General features: G+C 39.3%; 1 protein-coding gene across 1 annotated transcript in view; it reads right to left on the bottom strand.

Annotated features, from left to right (window-relative positions):
- phactr3b (phosphatase and actin regulator 3b) overlaps positions 1-19777 on the bottom strand; it is a 47083-nt gene extending 27306 nt beyond the window's left edge. Inside the window, exons 1-8 of the mRNA XM_042493853.1 lie at positions 19527-19777; positions 13204-13362; positions 11133-11207; positions 10847-10987; positions 8760-8987; positions 8475-8682; positions 6674-6864; positions 4399-4552 (exon numbers count right to left, since the gene is read on the bottom strand). Coding sequence (XP_042349787.1) covers positions 4399-4552; positions 6674-6864; positions 8475-8682; positions 8760-8987; positions 10847-10987; positions 11133-11207; positions 13204-13362; positions 19527-19533 — 1163 coding nt within the window. The 5' untranslated portion in view covers positions 19534-19777. The remainder of the gene's footprint in view (positions 1-4398; positions 4553-6673; positions 6865-8474; positions 8683-8759; positions 8988-10846; positions 10988-11132; positions 11208-13203; positions 13363-19526) is intronic.
- Positions 19778-20552: the final 775 nt, after the last annotated feature.

The following is a 20552-nucleotide window of genomic DNA, read 5'->3' as shown; positions in this document are numbered from 1 at the left end:
AATGACACACAGGCATTACAGATGCCTCTAACAGATGCCAAAAAAACAAACCCCCTACCCTTCGACAGCTTCCGCCACACAAACACTATCGTTTTGTTGGAAAAAAAATTGATTGCAGTACAACAAGCAATATAATCTCCTAATAGATACGGCAATTGCATAAGCTTAGCTTTACACAATAAACTAAATTTTATTTTTATTTGGACTTTCTGTTAATGAAAGCAGGGTTTTCCACAAGAAAAAAATAGGCTGTAAAAGCCCAAATTTGGTGGTCTCTGGCACATTCTCACTGTTCCATCATATACTGTACACTTATCTTAATTATTGCATATTATTATTATTATTATTATTATTATTGCATATGTTTGCCTACCAAGCTGTTATGTTTAATACTTAAAAGCCTAGTCCTGACTGTCCCGGACTATGTAATTAAAAATCATTCGAGCTTATTTATTATTATTATCTATTGACACAGTCACTGTAAGGTTTATCAAGAACAGAGCATGCAGCAGAGCGGAGCGGTGAGAATTTCCGTTTGTTTATGAGTGGGATGGAGTGGGAGATAAGGTGACGCTTCAACTTTTTAAAAAATCCACTCAAGCACTCCAACAAAAATCCTTCCGCCCCGCTCACATACTCTGAACAAGACACCACAAACAATGATGGTGCATGTACTGTTTTACAAGAAACATAAATGCACTCTTATTCAATTAAAATAAACATAAGTAAATATTTATAAAATTAATCTATGCCAAAAAACAAAACGTGAATAACTTGGCTCAAATCATATGAATCTACAGAGTCAGCTCGACTAGTGGTTGTAAAATAACAAATGGGAGTCTTTTAATCATACATTCAAAAAGAAAAATTAAAAATTAAAAAATTCATAAAAAGTAAATAAACAGGACTAAAATGACACGCCTCATTTTAGCCCTATTTTGGTCTCCACCAACTCCTGAGGGAAAAAGTTGGCTTTTGCTGCTAAATGTTCCAATATCATCAGCTGCTAAGTTTGTGTGCATTATTCGGTACCAGGCATCTATTTTGCAGTTCTTTAACAGGGTTTTTTATGGTTCTTTTCACTGAAAATAGTGCTGTTGCAGGAGCTATGAGACTGAACCCAAACAGTCAAGTCTCAGACACCACTAATACCCGCCAACATCCGGCTTTTTTATGCAATGGGAAAGTGTACAATCGCTACAACATGGGTCAAATCAGCAGCTCTGATCAGCATTGATGGAAACACAACACCCAGGTGAACGCACTAATTTCAGCTCTTTAACTAGTAAGATGCAACGTCATTCCGCCACTACTTACTGTCTGTCTCTCCTAAGTACCTAAAACATCAATCCAAATAAGTCAACACAAAATTTGAAAGAGAAACTGAATAAATAAGAGAGATATAAAAAGAGGAGTCACCAAATGAAAGTTTTCACAGACTGCTGTCCATGCTGTTTTCTACTGTTTAACTGTTCTCCGGCCCGTCCAAGACTTTGAAATGACACACCAAAGAAACCCACGCACAAACAGAAAGGCACACTCGTCTGCTGCAGAGCCATGTACACAGCTCTGCTCTACTGGCAATGGGAAAGCAGTCTATAGCCTATTTTTAGTGGGTTTACCCACTTTTGAGAGCCGTGCAAGCACACATCAGTTTTAATGGCAGGAGGGTACTAGTGTTTTTACAGGGCATTCAGTTCTGTCACTGCAATAAGAAGTGGTGGAAATGGTTGCAGTGAAATTAAAACATAGTTAGTAACAAGCATTTTTAAAGTACATCCCACAACAAAGTGTGTTAATGTGCTCAATACTGATTAATGGAACACTGTTGTGTATAAATAGGATGTTCCGTGATGCAGTTATAATGTGTTTATAATGTTCTTATGATGCAAACTGACATAAACAGATGTTAACAATGTGATGGCTTCTTAGGTCTTTTCAAGCTGCATCTAGTCAACAGGCCTACCGACTATATCGAGCTGTCATTTAAGGTAATGATGCATTTTGAAAATGCTAATTAGAAGTTTAGGGTTTGTTTGTCATTTTCTGAGAAGAATAGCTCCTGTTTCAACCCAAATTGGCAGCTGAAAGCAGGTCAACCTCAAATTAAAGCATTCAGCACACAGTGAAGTGTGAACATTTTGCTAACAGGCTATTATCACAGCTGCCTGTTTTAACAAAGGTATGAAAAACAACTAAATGTGTTAATAGTCGAAAGAGGGGAAAGTGCAAACCGCTACAACAGCACGGTAAACCGCTACAACTCACTGTCAAGAGAGCTGCAGTTCTACTGTCAAGTCCCCACAATTGACTTACATATCAGCAGGCAGCCATGTTGTTTTAACATAAAGTCACTACGTTGCATACACAACACAAAAACACAAAGCCTTCTCCTCCCACCCCGCGCATTGCATAAGCCCACCAGCACACCCTGCCACTGTATTATTCACAAAAAAACAGACCTGATTTGACTGTTAATCCTATTAAAGTCACCATAATAGCAGCCTATGGCCTTTTACATAACACGACAAATACGATTATATTCTCTGTCGCATTCCTCCTCTGCCTTTCAGAAAATCCTGTTCCACACTCCAAATATCCGACCACTTGACCCAGAAACACTACGTCCAAGGAAAAGAGAGGAAAAAATTTGAATAAAACCCTTTGTTGTGACTGTTTACGATGTCACATTTTCTGCAATTTACCACATAGTTCTCAAGACTTTTGTTAGTATATGTCTGCAACATGCATCAGAAATGATAGAGAGAAAAGCGCCGTGATGCGCGGAGAGTTGAAAGATGATATGATGAACTGTGAGAGACAGAGGCGGCGGATAAACAGCAATACACACAGTGCATTGGTAGGAAAGTAGAAGTCAAGATGCTTTGTTCCCTTTTCCGGTTCTTTGTGTAACTGACCATTGTTGGGACTGTGTACCGTACTATACAGTGATTAAAAGGTGTGCTAATATTTACCCTGCATAAATATAATATACAAAGTGTTGAGGGTTTTTTTTTCTTTTATGTTCATTGTCAGTCACAAAAACATATTCTGTGTATCATTAAGGTCTAACATGTAAAGTGAGTTTCTTTCCTGATAAACAATTCTACAGCTGATTTTAATTTGTTTGAAACTTGCATTGTTTACATCCACGTTTACCGGTTTCTTCTTTCCTGGCTCTGTCTGCACACTGCTGTTTATCTCAGGTCAAAAAACACCACAGGTTGCGTGTAGGATTTAGGGGGATTTTTTTGGCAGAAAAATAATTTAATATAATAAGTTTGTTTTCTTTAGTGTATAATCATCTGAAAATAGGAATTGTTGTGTTTTCATTTCCCTAGAATTTGGCTTTTATGTCTACATAGAAAGCCAGTTCTTGTCTATTTCATGTTTCTACAACAGCCCAGAACAAAGAAAAGCAAAACCCTGGCTCTGAATAAGGCCATTCATGTTTTCGCATCAGGCATCGAAGATAGCAGCATCTATGTATCCGAAACACTGATTTTTTTTAAAATGTGAAAATTCCATTTTTTCTGGTTTATATCACAAGACCAGTTTGTTTTGGAGGAAGAGACCTCTACAGATGATTCAGCTGCTAAAAAAAACCTCCTGAACATTTAGAGCTTAAGTTATCTGAGAAAAAAGTTGAGCGCGCATTAACAGGTGCTGGGCTAACAAGCCGTCCCTGACATACCGAACAGCGTTTAAGAAACACTGATTTGTAACATGAAACTGCTTTATTCAGTGTTTTTACTGGTTTAAATCATTGGGTCCATTTCTTGTGGAGAGGAAGAGACCTCTGCAGATAATTCAGCTCCTGGTCAAAACGTCCTCAACAATGAATACTGGAGGAATTCTAACCGGGAGAAGTTTCCGCTGGTTGCGATCTGAAATCCTGAACACTAGATGCCACTAAATCCCTTTAAAACATAAACACTGTTCCTATAACTGCAGGACAGACATGACTTGCACTGGATTAAGCTAAGTGTGCAAGACTTCCTGGCTTTTATTTCAGACATATGGCCAGGATGCTTATGGGGTAAATGTGGATAAATGATGAGCACTGAATGGTTTGTCAAAAAATCCTATTTGCAGGTAAACTGAAACAAATGGTCATTAAACTGAGTTTGAGTGGGTTCACCTTCAGATTTTAAGGTGATATTTTTTCAGATTTCTTTTGGCTTTGCAGTGAGCGTCTGCAGTGAAAAGCCTTTGTGATATGTAAAGAATGAGCATGTATTAGGGGATGGTGGAGGGGAAACACACACCAGCCAAAGTGTTGACAAAAGTGATGTTGAGTGATGAAAACAGAGACATACATGGTGCAGAGGAGGGTGAGGGGGGCTGAGGGGGCGGGGCTGATGGCAGGCTGATCTGGGTCCACACAGAGCAACTCACTTGGCCAGCTTCATCTCTATCTGCTGGCGGATTTCCTGCCGCTCCTGGTCGCTGCGGACGGGGAAGATGTTGCGGTCCTCCAGCTCCTGCTTGCTGGGTCGGTTCCGAAGTTTCACGGCCAGCAGCTCCTTCCTCATCCTGCGTGGGAGGGTCCCTGTTGTTGTGGAGCACAAATTAAGGTCAGGAGCAACACAGTGGTTTTCCAGCTAAACCTTCTGAACTGATGCTAATCACCACACAGTGTGCTTTTGTGTCCACTCATAAGACCTAAGCTAACACCTTATTAATTAAATCCAGGTCTGTGTACTTATTTCAAGATGTTAGAGTGTGCACTAAGTGTTAGACCTTTTCATGATTTTAGTACAGCTCTGAATCATGAATGAATGAAACAATTCTGTTTAAAAAATTAGCTACAGACAAACATATTTATTAACAACAAACTGAATACAGTACAGTACGGAAGCCCTGAGCGGCAATGTAGAAAAAAATTACATAATGTACAATTTTAATCTGAATACTTAAATACCTTCAATGAAAGAGATAATACCTCCAATGTAGAAGATAAACTTTTAGGCTTATTTAGGCTGCTTTTAGAGGGAGAAAGCCATGCAGAATGAAGTGCTTAGTGCTTCAAACAGCCCAGCCAAATGCAGCATAAACAAATGATTTTATCTTAGTTAATTATCTACAAATGTCCACTTTAAACCATAATATGACTGTGTGGTGCTGGCAGGACTCTAATGGATAATCTAAGGACACACACATACGTAGTCTACTCAGAAAGCAACTGAGTGAGCAAAGGAAAGAGAGATTGATCAATGTTTTGTTGCACTAAAGATACCAATACAATGCCACCAGAACACTCTGATAGGCCAACTGCAAGCATTTCAAATACCAACCAACAAGTTGGGTGTTTATTAGCTGTTGTTTCAGCACCACAGTTCACAGAGGGCAAGGAGGCACCGATTTTAACGTTAATTCATCCATAACAGATTGTTCATTCGTCAGTTCATAGGAGGCATTATCTCCTGCATGGAAAATAACATCCCATATGTAGGAGATAATATGCCATACGTAGGTTTTGGCCAACATTGCTCGCAAACATTTATCTGTCACCTTACCTCTTAGGACATAAGGAAAGGGGTGTTCCCTACGACTAATTTTCCTAATGTTTAACCCTTTTAACTTTGCATTAGAAATTTTTAAAAAACATCAGAGTTGTTTTTCCATCAGAAACACAAAACATACTGATCCACTGTTTTTTCAAATATAGAAACAAACTACTTGTTAACACTCCATAAGTTATTTGATGTATGTATATTATTTAGCTTTTGAGATATGCTCATTTTTATAAGCAGAGTGCAAAAATTTTGTTTTGGCACTACGGGTAACATAGCTCAATGACATTGTGCAAACAGCAACCTCCTGTGGTCATTACCAGGAAATACCAGCATAATTGCAGCAAAATACCACACTTGCACTGCACATAAGGTCATGACATGATGGGAAAGAAAAGAGAAGTCCTGGCTCTCTGCTGCAAAAGGAATAATTGTTATAGCTATTAAGGTTCTTATTATAGATATATTTAAACAGAATAATGTGACCTCATACAGTCTGTTTTCAAGGGTTAAATGGAAGTTAAAACTTAGTCATCTAGTCTAAAAGTGAGAAGACACATAGAAAACAGTCAAAATACATCACAGTTTACAGTCACAGCTTTGAGTCAGTTTGGGTCGGTTTTGACGTTGCAATACAATTAATGTCGTCAGCACAACTGATAGATATTTTGGGGTCTTGCAAAAATTTAATTTTAGTCCTGTAAATTCAAATCTAATTTCCCTTTTCTGTCAACATCTCCTCCACCAGACATTACAAACATTGCAGATATCTGCATCACATCACTTTCATGCTGGTGGTGTGTGTGTCTGTCACATCCATCATAACTTCACAGTCTACCATTTCCATATTTTTATCCCCCCGGGTCACAGACATGTTAAGTGCACGCGGCTTTGCGTCAATGACCCACATGAATGGCCAAGAATTAGGCCACCAGAGCAGATGTTGACGGGCAGCTGAAATTTAACACCAGTAAGTCCGCTATTCATCACCGCTGTAAATCTCCTTGTCATGCTCCCACTGTAAACAAACATCAGCAGAGATTATGCTGCTTCATTATCCACTGACAGGGTGCCCAGAATTTGCTGGCTTTGCACATGAAGCGTCAGATAATAGCGGAGCAAATATTGCACCGCGTGTGTGCAGTCAGCAGACCTACCAGAGATGACAGACTCGTTCCAGCTGTCCTGGTCACTCAAGTATTCGTCCAGACGCCAGTTCTCTTTGTTCTCATCTGACTCCTTCTTGCTCTCCGACTCCCCGGCAGGCTCCCTCTCTGTGCTGGACGTGCGGGACAGACGGCCATCCAGCCGGCGTTTCAGAGAGGAGCGCGCCTCCTTTGTCTGGAAACTGAGTTCACACATCACAAGACAAGCCTGTCAGTTACAACTTCATTATTCCATGGCTGCTGAGAATTCTTAGATAGATAGACAGATCTATTGAATGTGTTAGTATTTAACTGTAGGTTAAGAAAGCAAATCTCCATATTTTCTTCTCATATTTTCAAACTCAATTGACAACCATTTGAATCTAAATCATGGACTGTATAAATAATGAACCTAGCTATCTTGACGCCAACCATTGGTTTGTCAACTGCTGTTTTAAAGCATCGAGTGTGGCATTTGGAATATCACCATCTTGTTTTTTTGGAGTTAGAAATGGCTATGTTTGGGTGAGAGCAACATTATCGGCAGACAGCCTGTCACTCAAATGGCCCCACACATAAATATGAATAACTTTGGACCTTCATAAAATGTAAACTGGTTTTCACCCCTTGCACAGCTGTCTTGAATGTTGATATTAGCTAAAGTGACCAAAACTGTTTTTTGTACCAGACTGTGAACATGTTCATTTCTGCTGTAAAGTTGGGCATTTTCACATGGGGGTCTACGGGGACTGACTCTGGTTTGGAGCCAGCCTAAAGTGGCCATTCGAGTGGCCACATTTCAACATTCCATTTATGACGACATCACCCAAATGTGTCGATTAGCGGAATATAACACAAACAGACTGGAAGGTGAGTCATTCTCCCCACAGCATTCAGGCAGCCTCCGACTACCAATATGGACCATGCCAAAGTAATAACAGGAAATATAAACAGGTCAGAGTCTTATGATAGAACATTACATTTACATTACATTTGTGTTATTCAGTTTTTGAAAGTGACAATATGGCAGTATTTGAGTGCCTCACCTCTTACATTGGGGATAATGGCCAATGAGCCACAATCGACTGTTAACATTTTTCAGAATAAATATACAAAATTAATTTCTACATTATTTTTGTTTTCCTTGCTGTACCAAAATGTACAGTACCAAATTCTGACCCCCAAAAAAGCTATGTACCAAACCGTGAATCTGCTGTACCACTTCACATGTAGCTAACACCATATCATTTAGGTATGGGAATCATTATGTCATAATATCATATCATGGGATCACCATGATATGATATTATTATAATAAATATTGTGATTAATTACCTTTTTTCAACTGCGAAAGGAAAACTTTGCCAAAATCTGTTTTATCTAATACGATAGCGTTCATCAGTTCAATCTCTTTTATTGCAGTGAAATGTATCTTGTGGACTGAAAAAGCAATCGATTTAGTTGGCTTCCAAAAGCTGTATTTGTATTTGCAATATTAGTAAGCTATATAATAAAAGAATCAATACCTGGGGTCCGTGTATTTACACAATATTGCTACACAGTGTATCAGTGTACTAGGTTGTATCATTTTTTTTCAAACACCCTTACTTTTGAATGGATTTGCTTTTCATTAGAAATGGAAATAATAAATAAAATAAATTAAATAAAAATGTAAAAATATGCAAATACACCATATAATGTGGCTCTCATGTGCTAACACCAACAAAATAAAAACTATATACAAAAAGATGCAATATAGAGTCTTTCAAGTACATATACTACAAATGCTGCACATTTTGCTCCAAAGTCTGACCTGTCCTGTCTGTGTTTGGTGGCCAGGGCGCGGTGCAGTTCCTCAATGATGCAGCTAGGGGGCAGCTGGGAGTGTAGGGCCCCGAGATGGGGGGACCCAGTGGGTGTGGACATCCTGCCTCTCAACAGGGAGCCATGAGGGTCTTTGGGAAGAGTGAAGTTCCTGGGTAAGGTGGCTGGGGACTTCTTAACTGGCACTGAAGGAGCACCTGGGAAGGAAAATCATCAACATGAGACTGCTGCAGACCAGCGGGGCCTCACACCAGAGCTCTCCTGGTGAACTCACTCTCTAGGCTGCCCAGTCTGGTGAGCAGTTTGACTGGGAGGTTGGGTGGAGGAGAGGTGTTGGCTCGTCCCGGCTGGGCCGCCGTCGCCTCCTGTTTCCCTTCGACAGCCTCTGCCTTCCCCTTCGGCTGCCCGTCACCGGGATCGCTCAGTGAGGTGCTTTCATCCTCTCCGTCCTCACTCTGATTGGGATCTCCCACCGTCTTCGTGTCCTCAGTCACATCTTGCACTGAAATGACAGCAGTGGTGATTAGGCGGTTTGGTTTGTTTAGGAAGTCTCTGTCTCCACCTAGTGGACAATCAGGGACATGGCGTACCTGGAGCTGCCATCCACGTACAGTAGCTGCATCAGGAACGATTTTCATGGCAAGGCAGTTTTCCCAACCAGAATCGCTCATTTAATCACTAATAATCAATCATTTTATCAGCCCAAATTACTGAGTGGAGCCACAACATAGAGAAGTATTCCATTTTGATTTGCAATAATGAAAACTTAAGAAAAAAAGAAAACTTTAAATGTTGAAAGGGAGTATATTCAGTGAGAGCCTAAAAAATATTTTTTTAAAAATACAAGAATGGAGGATTCCCCCAAAAGAATGGTATGTCCTAAAATACAAGCATTATTGAAGTAACATATGTACAAGCTGAAAACCTTTTTTTGTGTTTTTTACACCTTGTTGATTTGCCTGACATTGACACTTTATTGCTTTACCTGAGATTTTCATGTACTTATTTAACTTACCTTCATTTTTCTAATAATATTTTTCTAACCTTTATTCCTTTGATTACTTCTTGTGTACATACATTTATAGATAATGTACATAAAACAACAATAAATAAAATTGAAAAAAAATGACGAAACTGGCACTGGATATGGCCACTGACAGGAAATCATCACAGCTTAATTTGTTTATATTCATCTCTTGCAAAATGCATGATAGAAGTTGTGGTACATTAATTTTACCATGCACCATGGGATAATTCAAGTCCATTATGGAGGGTGCTCTTATTCTCACTCCACATCCTGTTCCACAGTGGTGCAGAGGTTAGCACTGTTGCATCATGGCAAGAAAGTCTGTGGTTTGAATTTAGCATTTTTTCTGTGCTTTGTTTGTTCTAATCTCTACATGTCTGGCTTTCCCCTCACAGTCCAAAGACATGCACTACTCAATTGATACAGGAGTTCTGAGGCCAATACTCAGTGACGATCTATTGGCAGATCTTTTTTTTCTTACGCAAACACTTCAACAGTCCATTTTGATATGGATCCTTTATATTTTTCTTTTTTTCAAATTGTGATATGTTTTGAACCAAAGTTCGCAGAGCTTGTAGCCCCAGGGACAACTTTTGTAGGAACTGAAAGATTCATCATGACCATTGTAATCTGTGTTTCCTCGAGATCTAAAGACCCATGAAGATGAGGCAAATTCGTCCGCTTGACATGTGAAAACGTAACATGACAGGACGACGGCTGCAGCTGGTCGCAATGGTGAACACACTCTGCACCCTGCAGTTCAGTGTGCCCGCCTGCTTAATCTACAAAAAAAAACCCTCTTAGGTTTTGTCTTCTCACTGTGACGACATTTACTGCTGCATGGCACTGCTGCAAGTTGGATGTGGTATAAAAGGTACAAAAGGTATAAAATTCAAAGAAGGAGAATGAAACTAAGAGCTTCTGTTTCCAGCATAAATCATCCATTGAGTGTTTGACGGTGAAACAATCAGAAAATAAGGTTTAATTTCTCACATTCACTGGCTTTCTCACAGCACTGCACCACTGTTGCTCTCTCTCATCTTGCTGATGCAGTCTCTCACTGTTTTCTCTGTTTTTTATATAATAAATGGGGAAGTGGAAAGGAAAGCCTAACTATACCTATAATGTGATCAAACAAAAAGAAATGATCTCCCCGTATCCTAAAACAGCTTAGAGCTTTTGATTAGAGCAGTTTTAAGTCCAACAGTTACCTTGTTTTACTTCTTTGTACTCTCTGCATGTGTAATTGTCTAAACCGTAACATAAAAAGCATCAAAGCAAGTGCTGTGCTTATACATTTTCTGATTGTGTTCTCTCAGACCTCGGTAATGTACCTGTTGAGGCTTCTAAATCACTGCCCAGGTCTTCGCTGGTGCTGGCCAGAGGTGCCACGGGCTCCTCGTCTCTGTCCTCTACATCAGAGTGAGTCGGGGTGTCTGGATCTTCACCGTTCCCCCCACAAGCAAGGTCTGACTCTGCACACAGCGCACAGTGGAAGAGGACAGGAATGAGTCTGCAGAGCAGTTGGAGCATCATGTGGCTAAACAAGTGAACCGTGATCAGCCTGGAGTCATGTGCATGTGTGTGTGTGTGTGTGTGTTTTCATCTCTCATTTTGCACCTGTCTCCGTCTCCCCGGGGTTCCTCCTGACGAGGTCATCTCTCTTCTGTCGTACAGCTGCCTTCTTCTCCACCGCTAAACAACACAAACATTTATCAAACTGGTCCACTGATTGCACAGACAATGAAAACATGAACAAGCCAGAGTCCATTTTCAAATACACCCTCTGTGTCACTGTTCCCAATAATATGTGGAGACCCAACCCGAGCCCAATAGGACCTGATGGGTCAGGCAAAACATTTACAAATAATGTTCCGGTTCAGCCTGGGAATGAGGGACCCATTGTCTTTGTTTGGCTACTTCTTGTACAGTGCAAAAGTTTGTCATTCACATGCCATCACTTGAAAACGACATATTGGCTATTTCAGCCAATAAATATCTTTTAAAGTTAACTGGCTAAAGATGGAGGATGTCAAGCAAACGTTGCCATCACCTAAAGTTACCCGAAGCTTGGTGTAGTTTCTCAGGACGATCTTGCCTTTTCAGCTCGCAGCAGCAGCAAATGTAACTTAAGTGTTACTGGAAGAACTATTGAAAAGAGGACAGTACTGAAGCCATCCTTGGTGGATGCTGTCCCTCCACGATGAGTCCAAATAAAACACTACGGTTGGATTGCAAGTAGTTCAGCAGTTAACGTTTGAGAAGAGTTTGTAGACATTCAGACTTAACATACGCCAACAGCAAGACTCAAAAATCATTACCGTAAAACTTAGATAACACAAGATAAGGTTAGTTAGCTGCTTGGATTACACATACAATATTTATATATGTTTCAACTTTTGTCAATATGGACATGCTACACACATAGTTAGCTTGGTAAGACCCTCCACAATTCGATCATTCAGTTCATTTCACTGACACAATGACCACCAAAGAAGACAGTATTACTGGTATTTTTTTAAACTATATTTTTAAAATTATTTTTCAGGACTAATACATTTAAAGATTTGAAATTACATTATGTTTGTGTGTGTGTGTGTGTGTGTGTGTGTGTGTGTGTGTGTGTGTGTGCGTGCCTTTTAATTGTGCAATCACCGTATACAAGCAAGCTGTAACCATGGTAATAAAAATAACGTTACCTTAGCTGCGTCTAGCTCAGGTTGGGTCCAGATAATAATATATAGAAGTGTCAGGTTTGAGTACAGCAGGGTTTCCCACAGATTTATTTATTTGTTGCAGCAAATAAATGTAAACATCTGCAGCCACAAATAGATTTTACATTTTTGGAGCTGATCCGTTCTTTAGAAGCGCTATTAGAACACACACACACACACACACACACACACACACACACACACACATATATATATATATATATATGTATATATATATATATATATATATATATATATATATATATATATATATATATATATATATATATACCATTTGTTTATTCACTGCATCACAATCTTGGAGTACAGAGAGTATTCTGGGCACAGACGGAGCAGCAGGCACAGTAAAAGTGAAGGTTAATCCGCAATTGTGCTGGGTCTAAAAGTTTGCAATTGCAGCAGCTGCTCCTCTTATGAATCAATCTGATCAGCTCCGATCGGATCAACAGATCAATTATCCAGCTCATGACTCAAACTTCATAAAGTGCTGCTGGTGAAAAAAAGAGCTCATGACAAGTTCTGCCTGCACTGCATTCATGAACCACCAGCAGGACCAGACCTTAGTATGACGCCAGAAAGATGTTGGACTCTTGTTGACAGATGATGAATTTTGGTTGGAATTATAACTGCGTTGATGATAATTTCTATGTCTAACAACGTTATAATTTCCTGTTATGTCAACATTAAAATTTGCTGCTTTGCAGATGTTTGGTTTCATACTTTATACCTTATGATTAAATGTTGTTACTCTACGTCTAGATGTTGTCAGCATGAGACGTTTGGAGAATGTAGGGCTTTGAAAACTTAAACCAACAAAATATCATAGTCATCTGTTTTTAGTTAGACATTGTCCAAACATTATATTTTGGTCCCCAGATGTCTCAACCAAATCTCAATGTCTAACAACACTGGTTGTCAGCTGGGTGATGGAAGCACGAGTCCTGCTTCACACTCACTTGTCGAGGGCTTCAGCTTCTCGTTTTTCTTTTTTCTCCATTTCCAGGGCTTGAAGATACGTCCCAGGCTGGCCAGCTTGCTGTTGCGCCGCACGGGAGGTGTGCGAACACCTGAGACGAGGCAACCTGAATGTAGCGCCCTCTGCTGGTCCATCACGTCTGCAACACAAAACAAACAGCATTAACACAGGCTGCAGGGAAAAAAATCCATCCTGAACACAGCAACGTCAATAAGAGCTCTGACGTGGCGAGGACTGAAGGAATTTCTTAAATCCCTTCAAACACAATTGGCTGAATCCTCCTGACATCCCCCCCATCATCGTATGAGAGTAGCAAATGTGGGTCACTGGCTGTAAATGCCTTATTGATTCCAGTCTAATTTCTGAGGAGAAGCGAGCAGTGGGGGAGAAGACAGAGAATCGCATTGTTTTTGTGTGACTCACATGGTTTCAGGGCAGCCAGACCCTCCTGGCCCCAAACACACTGACAATAGAGCACTTTTTAAAGACACACAGAGAAGAAATAAAATCAGCTTCAGCACAAATGCCTTTTCTAAGGTCAGTGCAGACATCTGCAGCATGCTGTCCTCAATGACTTTACACTGTTTCAGGCTGTGTCCTTATCTTGGTGGATCTACAGCACGGTAGTGACAGAATTGTACAAATCTTCCCTTCTGCTGCTGACAGTTTGGTATTTTTTTTAGAGCATCCCGCTGTGTATCCATGTTGCAATTGTTTATTTTTGTTTTCTTGCATTTGTCATTATTTTTGGGTAATGACAAACATGTATTCCTGTGTTTTGGAAGGCCAGTTTTGGGGATGAAGGTGTCTTGTAGTTGCAGTTTAAGTGTTTTTACGTAATATTTATTATTTAATGTATATATTGAAACATTTACACATTTATGTTCATGAGGGTTGCAACAATTAGTTCAATAATCTAGGGCTGCATTTTTTTATTATCAATTAATCAGCAGACTCTTTTCACTAATTGGGCTTTAAAATGTCAGATAATTATGAAAAATGGCCATTAGAAATTCCAAAAGCCAAAGCTTGAATACGTAAGCGTCCTAACTCAAAATATATTCTGATTACTATCATAGAAGACTCATCAAACTAAAAACTGAACTAATGTTCTGGATTTGTTTGGCCACTGACTAATCGATTAATCAACTAATCCTTTCAGCTCTACATTAATCAACTGACAGATAATACAGACTCATAACACTGTAAATGGAATATATTTTGGGTTTTACATTTTAGTCACACAAAACAAGCAGCGTGACTATGTCACCTTGGGCTGTTAAGACTAAACAATTTTTGATTAATCAAAAGAATACTCAACATCAATGAAAAAAATAGAATTAGTAATTAGGGCTGGCATCGATTAGGGGTGTAAATTTCAAGTTTCATCACAATACGATATATCGATTCTTAGGACAAAGATACCATATTTTCTGATGTCACAATGTCTGACTCAACTGAATTTTGATCCAATTCAATGCAGCTGTCTGCAACTTACTTGACAAAATATCATTAAATATGCTGCCATTATCTTCCTGGTGCTAGTTCACTAGCACTGTGAATGTTTAGGAACGAGTGTGTGAGCTTGGACAGAAAAGGTAACGCAGGCGCCATGGGAATTTAAAAAAAAAAAAAAAAGGCAGAACTTAATGATGGCAATATGTATCTAAGTTTTGTCTTTACAACAATGAATCATTGATTATTTAATTGATATATTTATCCCCACTGAATGTTTTATACACTCCTGGTATTGGTACTTGATACCTTTATGGTATCAACTCAAGTAAACCAGTACCATGTAGTACTGGAACTCATCCAGTCAAACAATTCCAGTACTTGATTGTTTTTGGACGCAGATAACAAAAAAAATCAGTGGAAGAGTTCTGTGATTATTACAACATGTGACTGCTGTGCTGCAGTACTGTATGTTTCATGCTGTAACTAAAGCCTGTGCGACTGAAAGCTTCAAAATAATTACTATAGGTATCTGCAAAATGATCATTGAAGATTTTATTAATCCATTACCCCATTTTGGGGATAATTAATTGTGATAAATCATCCATCAGTTTTCCCTGAGCTGAAGGCGACATCTAAATTGCCTCTTTTGTCTAAATCTCAAGGATATTCAGTTTATTATCATAAAGTCAAAGCAAACATAAAATTAAAAAATTAAATAAGGTTAATAAGCCTATAGATCATTTGACTAATCATGTACAGAAGCTTGATTTCTCTCCATCAACACAGACTGTCAATCAATAGCTTATCCTGTCAGTCGATACTCTTCTCTTAATGCTGCAGGCTGGGCCGTAGAGGTGGGATGACAATGACAGACACACAGGCAGGCAGAGAAGCTCAGAGGCCGACTTCTGCATTCAGTGGCGTAGAGACGCAGAGACAGAGAGAGAGGTTCCTTGGAGAAAGGACAGAAATAGGCCCTCCTACACAGTCTGGCTCCGACAACAAGCTAACACCTCAGGGAGCCTACAGCTGAGTCGTGGGCTGTGCAGGGATCGCTCCGTGAAGGCTTTCATTTTCTGCATCTAAATCCACAACATCTGCTCATTTATATCCCTTAAGAAATGAATTACATACACTTATAACTGCCCCCAGTCACATGATAGGAGGACAGCAGGAGGTGTGTTGCGATTTATACTTGGATATTTCAGAGGAGAGGATGGATTTGGCAGAGATTTGGGGTTGATGGTGCAGGCATGTGGAAGGTGGCCAACTTAACAGCAACCCAAGCAAAAGGGCACATATGTGACATTAAAAACAAGGTCAAAACCGAGCCGAAAAACATTCTCCTGTTCGACAAAATGATGCAGGGAGCAGCCGGGGATATAAACTGTCAGGTACGTTTACATAGATACAAGCCATCATGTCAGCATAATGTTTCGTATCAAAATGTTCACAAGGAGAAGAGGGCCAATAAAGATCATTTTCATCATCAATTCGCCCGCCAATTATTTTCACAATTGATTGGTGGTTTGGTCCAGTAATACTCAACTTACAGCCCATGTGCCAAATGCAGCCCACAAAAGAGTGCCGAGTGGCTCGCCAAACATTTTCTAATTCACAATAAAAATATATCTATTCACACCCAAATTGTTGTATGTAAATAAGGTGCCAGAGTGCATACAAAGCATGAAAATAGTGCTTGTTTGTAAAAAATAAATAAATAAATGAAAGTGCCAGAGATGGGTCCTCTGGGCCCCCTGACAGAGATCCAGGCTAATTATTTATATATTCATTATTAATGTTTGTTTATCAACTGGTAGTGGTGAAGGAGAAAATTGACCAGGCAATTATATGCAATTGACAATACTATACTGATACAGTGACGCCAAGTATTGATACAAAAATATTTTTTTACAAATCTTTTTTTCCCAATATAATGGCTACATCTTGTTGCAGTAAAAGTGAAGTGAGAAACTTTATTTTTTAAAACTTCACCTTATAAAGAAACAGACTGGGTGTCCCACAAAGTCCTTAATTTGTGGCAGCCTACAATTATAACCACCATAAACACATTTTCAATTTTTAAAAATGGACCACTGATTAGGAGAAAGAGATGCAGATTTTCTGCAGATATCTGATATGTCAAATATAACAACTCATTTGTCTGATGAGTGGCGATATCGATATATCCACTTTTTTCCCTGCCTTATTTTAGTGATCATCAAGTCATATGAGTGTACATAATCTACAGCTGAGGCAAAGGCGATAAAACCCTAATATATCACAATATATGTAGTATCCTCAAAATATCATATTGTGGGGTTTCTGGTGATTCCTACCATTCTGACATCCCACCACCACTCCAAATCAACGCAAGTTCATTATCCCAAATTCAGTCAATAAAATGTCAGAAAAAAAGTTATGAATGGCCTTCATAATTTTTATTATTTCAGTCTTTTTTTGTGTGACCAACGAAGTAAAAGCCAAAGGAAGCCCATTCACTAGAAGATGAACAAAAGAAAAGCAGCAGTCCTCACAATGGAGAGGCTAAAACCAGACATTTTTTGGCATTTTTACTTTTGCTTTGCGTTTTATAGAAACTAGCAAGCTAGAAACTCATTTCCGGCTGTTTCACAGAAGCCACATCTTATTTTCACCAATCACTTCCAGAAATGCAACTAAACAAACCTGTGACGACGCTCAAGAGATAAGATAACAAACACACAGACTCCGCTAACAACACGAGGCCAATCATTACTGATCCTTGGACAGCAGCGTATTGACGCCTCGGCTTCCACCAACACTCAGAGCTGCTTGACCGTCAACAATGAGAAGCAGGTCAGTCGCCCAAGTCATGTGCGCCTGCCTCAGATGACGAATTCAGGTCAAGCTTGTAGTAACTGTAGCAGCACACCCAGGGTCAGGCTGCCGTTGCCATGGTTACCACGCTGGATGTTGCAGAAAAGGCCCTCGGAGGCAGAGAAGCACCACAGCATGAGGAATAGGGAGTTGCTGGGCGGATGGGAAGGCTGTTGCCACACAGAGAGATGGAGAGCTGCAGCCAATCGCGGCCCAGCGTGTAACGATGCATAATGTAAGTCAGGGAGCCACTGTATTTTTAATTTGCGAGTTATGTTGAAATATTCATTCAGGTGGTAGGGGTTTGAGTGAACATTAACACACTTTTTTTGCTGTAAATGCAAGTAGAACAATCATCTTTTTAAGCAGAAAGAAGGAAATTAATTCAGATAGTAGGCATACAGTGTGCTGTAACGTGCAGCAGGGGTCTGCTGCTGCAGATAATGAGCCAAACACAGAGCACCTGGGAACTCACAACATCCTCATCACTCACATTTGTTCACTTGTTGGGGGTTTAACCCTTGAAACCTGGGCAAATTGGTTTGATTTCTTTAAAAAAAAAAAGTGAGAAGAAGTCAATAAGAAACACATGGCCAAAAAATAGCAAGTAATTACAAAAAATGTATCAGAAAACGACAAGAAAAACAGCAAAAATTAAATTTAAAAATAAATAATCAAATAAAACAAGATAATGACTTAAAAGAAAAGGTGTCAAAAAATATTTTTTTTTCCTGTATAATAATTTCAAATATATAATTAAAACAATTATGAATATATTTCTGCACATTTTTCCCAAGTTTTTCCCAATTTTCTAATAACACTCCCTCTTTTTTAGAAACTAATTTTCAGGTCATTTTCTTCTTCACCTTTTACTAATTTCTTGCAATTTGTCGGACATTTCTTTTCCAGTTGGTCACTGCTCTTTTTTCCAATGTTTCTGGAAAGAAATCAAACCAATCTGCTCAGGTTTCAAAGGTTTAAATAGCTTGTGAGAGGTGACTGAATGCAGCACAAGAAAACTAATGTTGAAGTGGGTTTTAAAGAGTTAATGCTCCTGGGTGGAAGAGAACTGTTTTTTATCACAAGGAAAAAGTCAAAGAAACCACGTAGTGGGAATGAAAAATGTTATCACTGTAATATCACATAAAAAAAGAAAAGAAAAATCGTATTTGGGACTGTTTGATAGCCTATAAATGCGAGGGGAGGGGGAGAGGCAAAATGAGGTAGCCATGTCAAATGATTTTTTAAGCACTGTGGAGGGACTGTTTTTCACTTACAGCAGATTATCAAAGAAAACATGACTTCGAAAGGCTGGTTTGGGAAACATAAAACTATTTTTTTTTTCAAATTTGCCAAAATTACACCATTTATCATGGCTAAACAGTTAGTAAGTCCGACATGAACACATTATGTATAGGATGCTTCTGTTCAATATTTGAAAAACAAATTAAAAAAAATTTAAAAAATAAAGATTACCCAATTCTGAGCTTAAGCAATATTTTATCAAAACCACTTAATTATTTGTCTCATTTAAAATTGTAAAATACCTATTGACTACTAACTAACCAGCATGCAAAACAAGAGTGGAAAACCAATGCAGGATTTTGTCTTCAACTTTCATCTAAAAATAGGCTACATTTGTAGCTTTAGGGAAGGTAAAACAGCAAAAAAACAAGTGCAATCCCACCCCAGCCACCCTCCTCCTCTGAAAAATAAAGAAGAGTCCCAAAGTACGTCACCACAAACTCGCAAATGAACGCTGTGTATGTCACTTTGGGAATATTAAGTTGATATCATCGGAGGAAATAGCACCTCTAAGTGCTTTTTGGTCATAAAGTCAAACACTACGAGTCCCAGCAGGCACATTGCATTCACATTAGTATGTTTAGTGTAAACACATGGGATGCTTCAACCGCAAATTGACTGTATTTCAATGGAATACTGAGCCAAAAACAAATATTTCAGAATAAAGCAGAAGTTACGTACATAACATATGATACACAGCTGCCGTGTCCTCCTCCAGCTCCCGGTGTTCACATCCTCTGCTCCCGGGGGCGACGGGATCGGACTGACCGGAGAACGGGTGACTTCGAAGCCGCGGTGTATTTTAGGAGATAACCAGACGAAGAAAACACTTTATGTAACGGCACCTCGTTCACAAAGGTGTGGAAGTCTAGTTTACCGGCGACGGGAGCGGTCCGAGTGAGCGGAAACAAAGTGTGGGTCGCCGGGTTACATCTGCGGCTAGCTGCTAGTGTTGATGTGCCATGTGGACCCCGCCCCTCTGGACGGGAGGAGGAGGGCAAAGAAACTGGCACACATTCAGCCCCCCTACTGCAAAACATAGTATTACAGTAGATAACTGCATGTTACAATTCATACACGCGCTCACACACACACACACACACACACACACACACACACACACACACACACACACACACACACACACACACACACCAGAACACAACAGTGTGCAGTAAAGTAATCTCAGCTGCTGCGAAGTTGGTAGCGCCGTTAAATACATATTAAACGTACAGACAAGTGTTTCTAAAAACCTATTTAGTTTACCCTTCCTCACATTTAATGGGGCGGAAAAAAATAATGAATTACAACTTAGTGTAATGCAATAAAATGTAGAGCTGCAAAAAATAAAATAAATAAATAAATAAAATAAAGTGTCCTCAAATCATTTTTGTTACGATTTGGCGCTATATCAATAAAATTTGAATTAATCTGAATTCAACATATTTTCTCAATTATTTGTTAATGTTTTGGTCCATGTCTTGATCTATGTCTCTCTCATGCACCTTTCATTTTTTACTTTTTAAAGTCAGTTTGTTTTCTTTCACTTTCCTTTCTGTCTTTGCTCCAGCAACATAAGCAGTCACTCAATCTGCTCTCACAGTGTTTAGAGCCAAACTCTGCTGCAGACAGTGAAATAAACCAACCAAATAATAAACCAACATCAGTCAATTTTTTTCAGCAAAATTTAATTTAGTTATGGTATTG

This window comes from Plectropomus leopardus, chromosome 2, assembly GCF_008729295.1.
Source record: "Plectropomus leopardus isolate mb chromosome 2, YSFRI_Pleo_2.0, whole genome shotgun sequence".
NCBI classification, from domain to species: domain Eukaryota; kingdom Metazoa; phylum Chordata; class Actinopteri; order Perciformes; family Serranidae; genus Plectropomus; species Plectropomus leopardus.
Note: the sequence above shows the minus strand (reverse complement) of the source record. Positions and strands in the feature narration are given on the sequence as shown.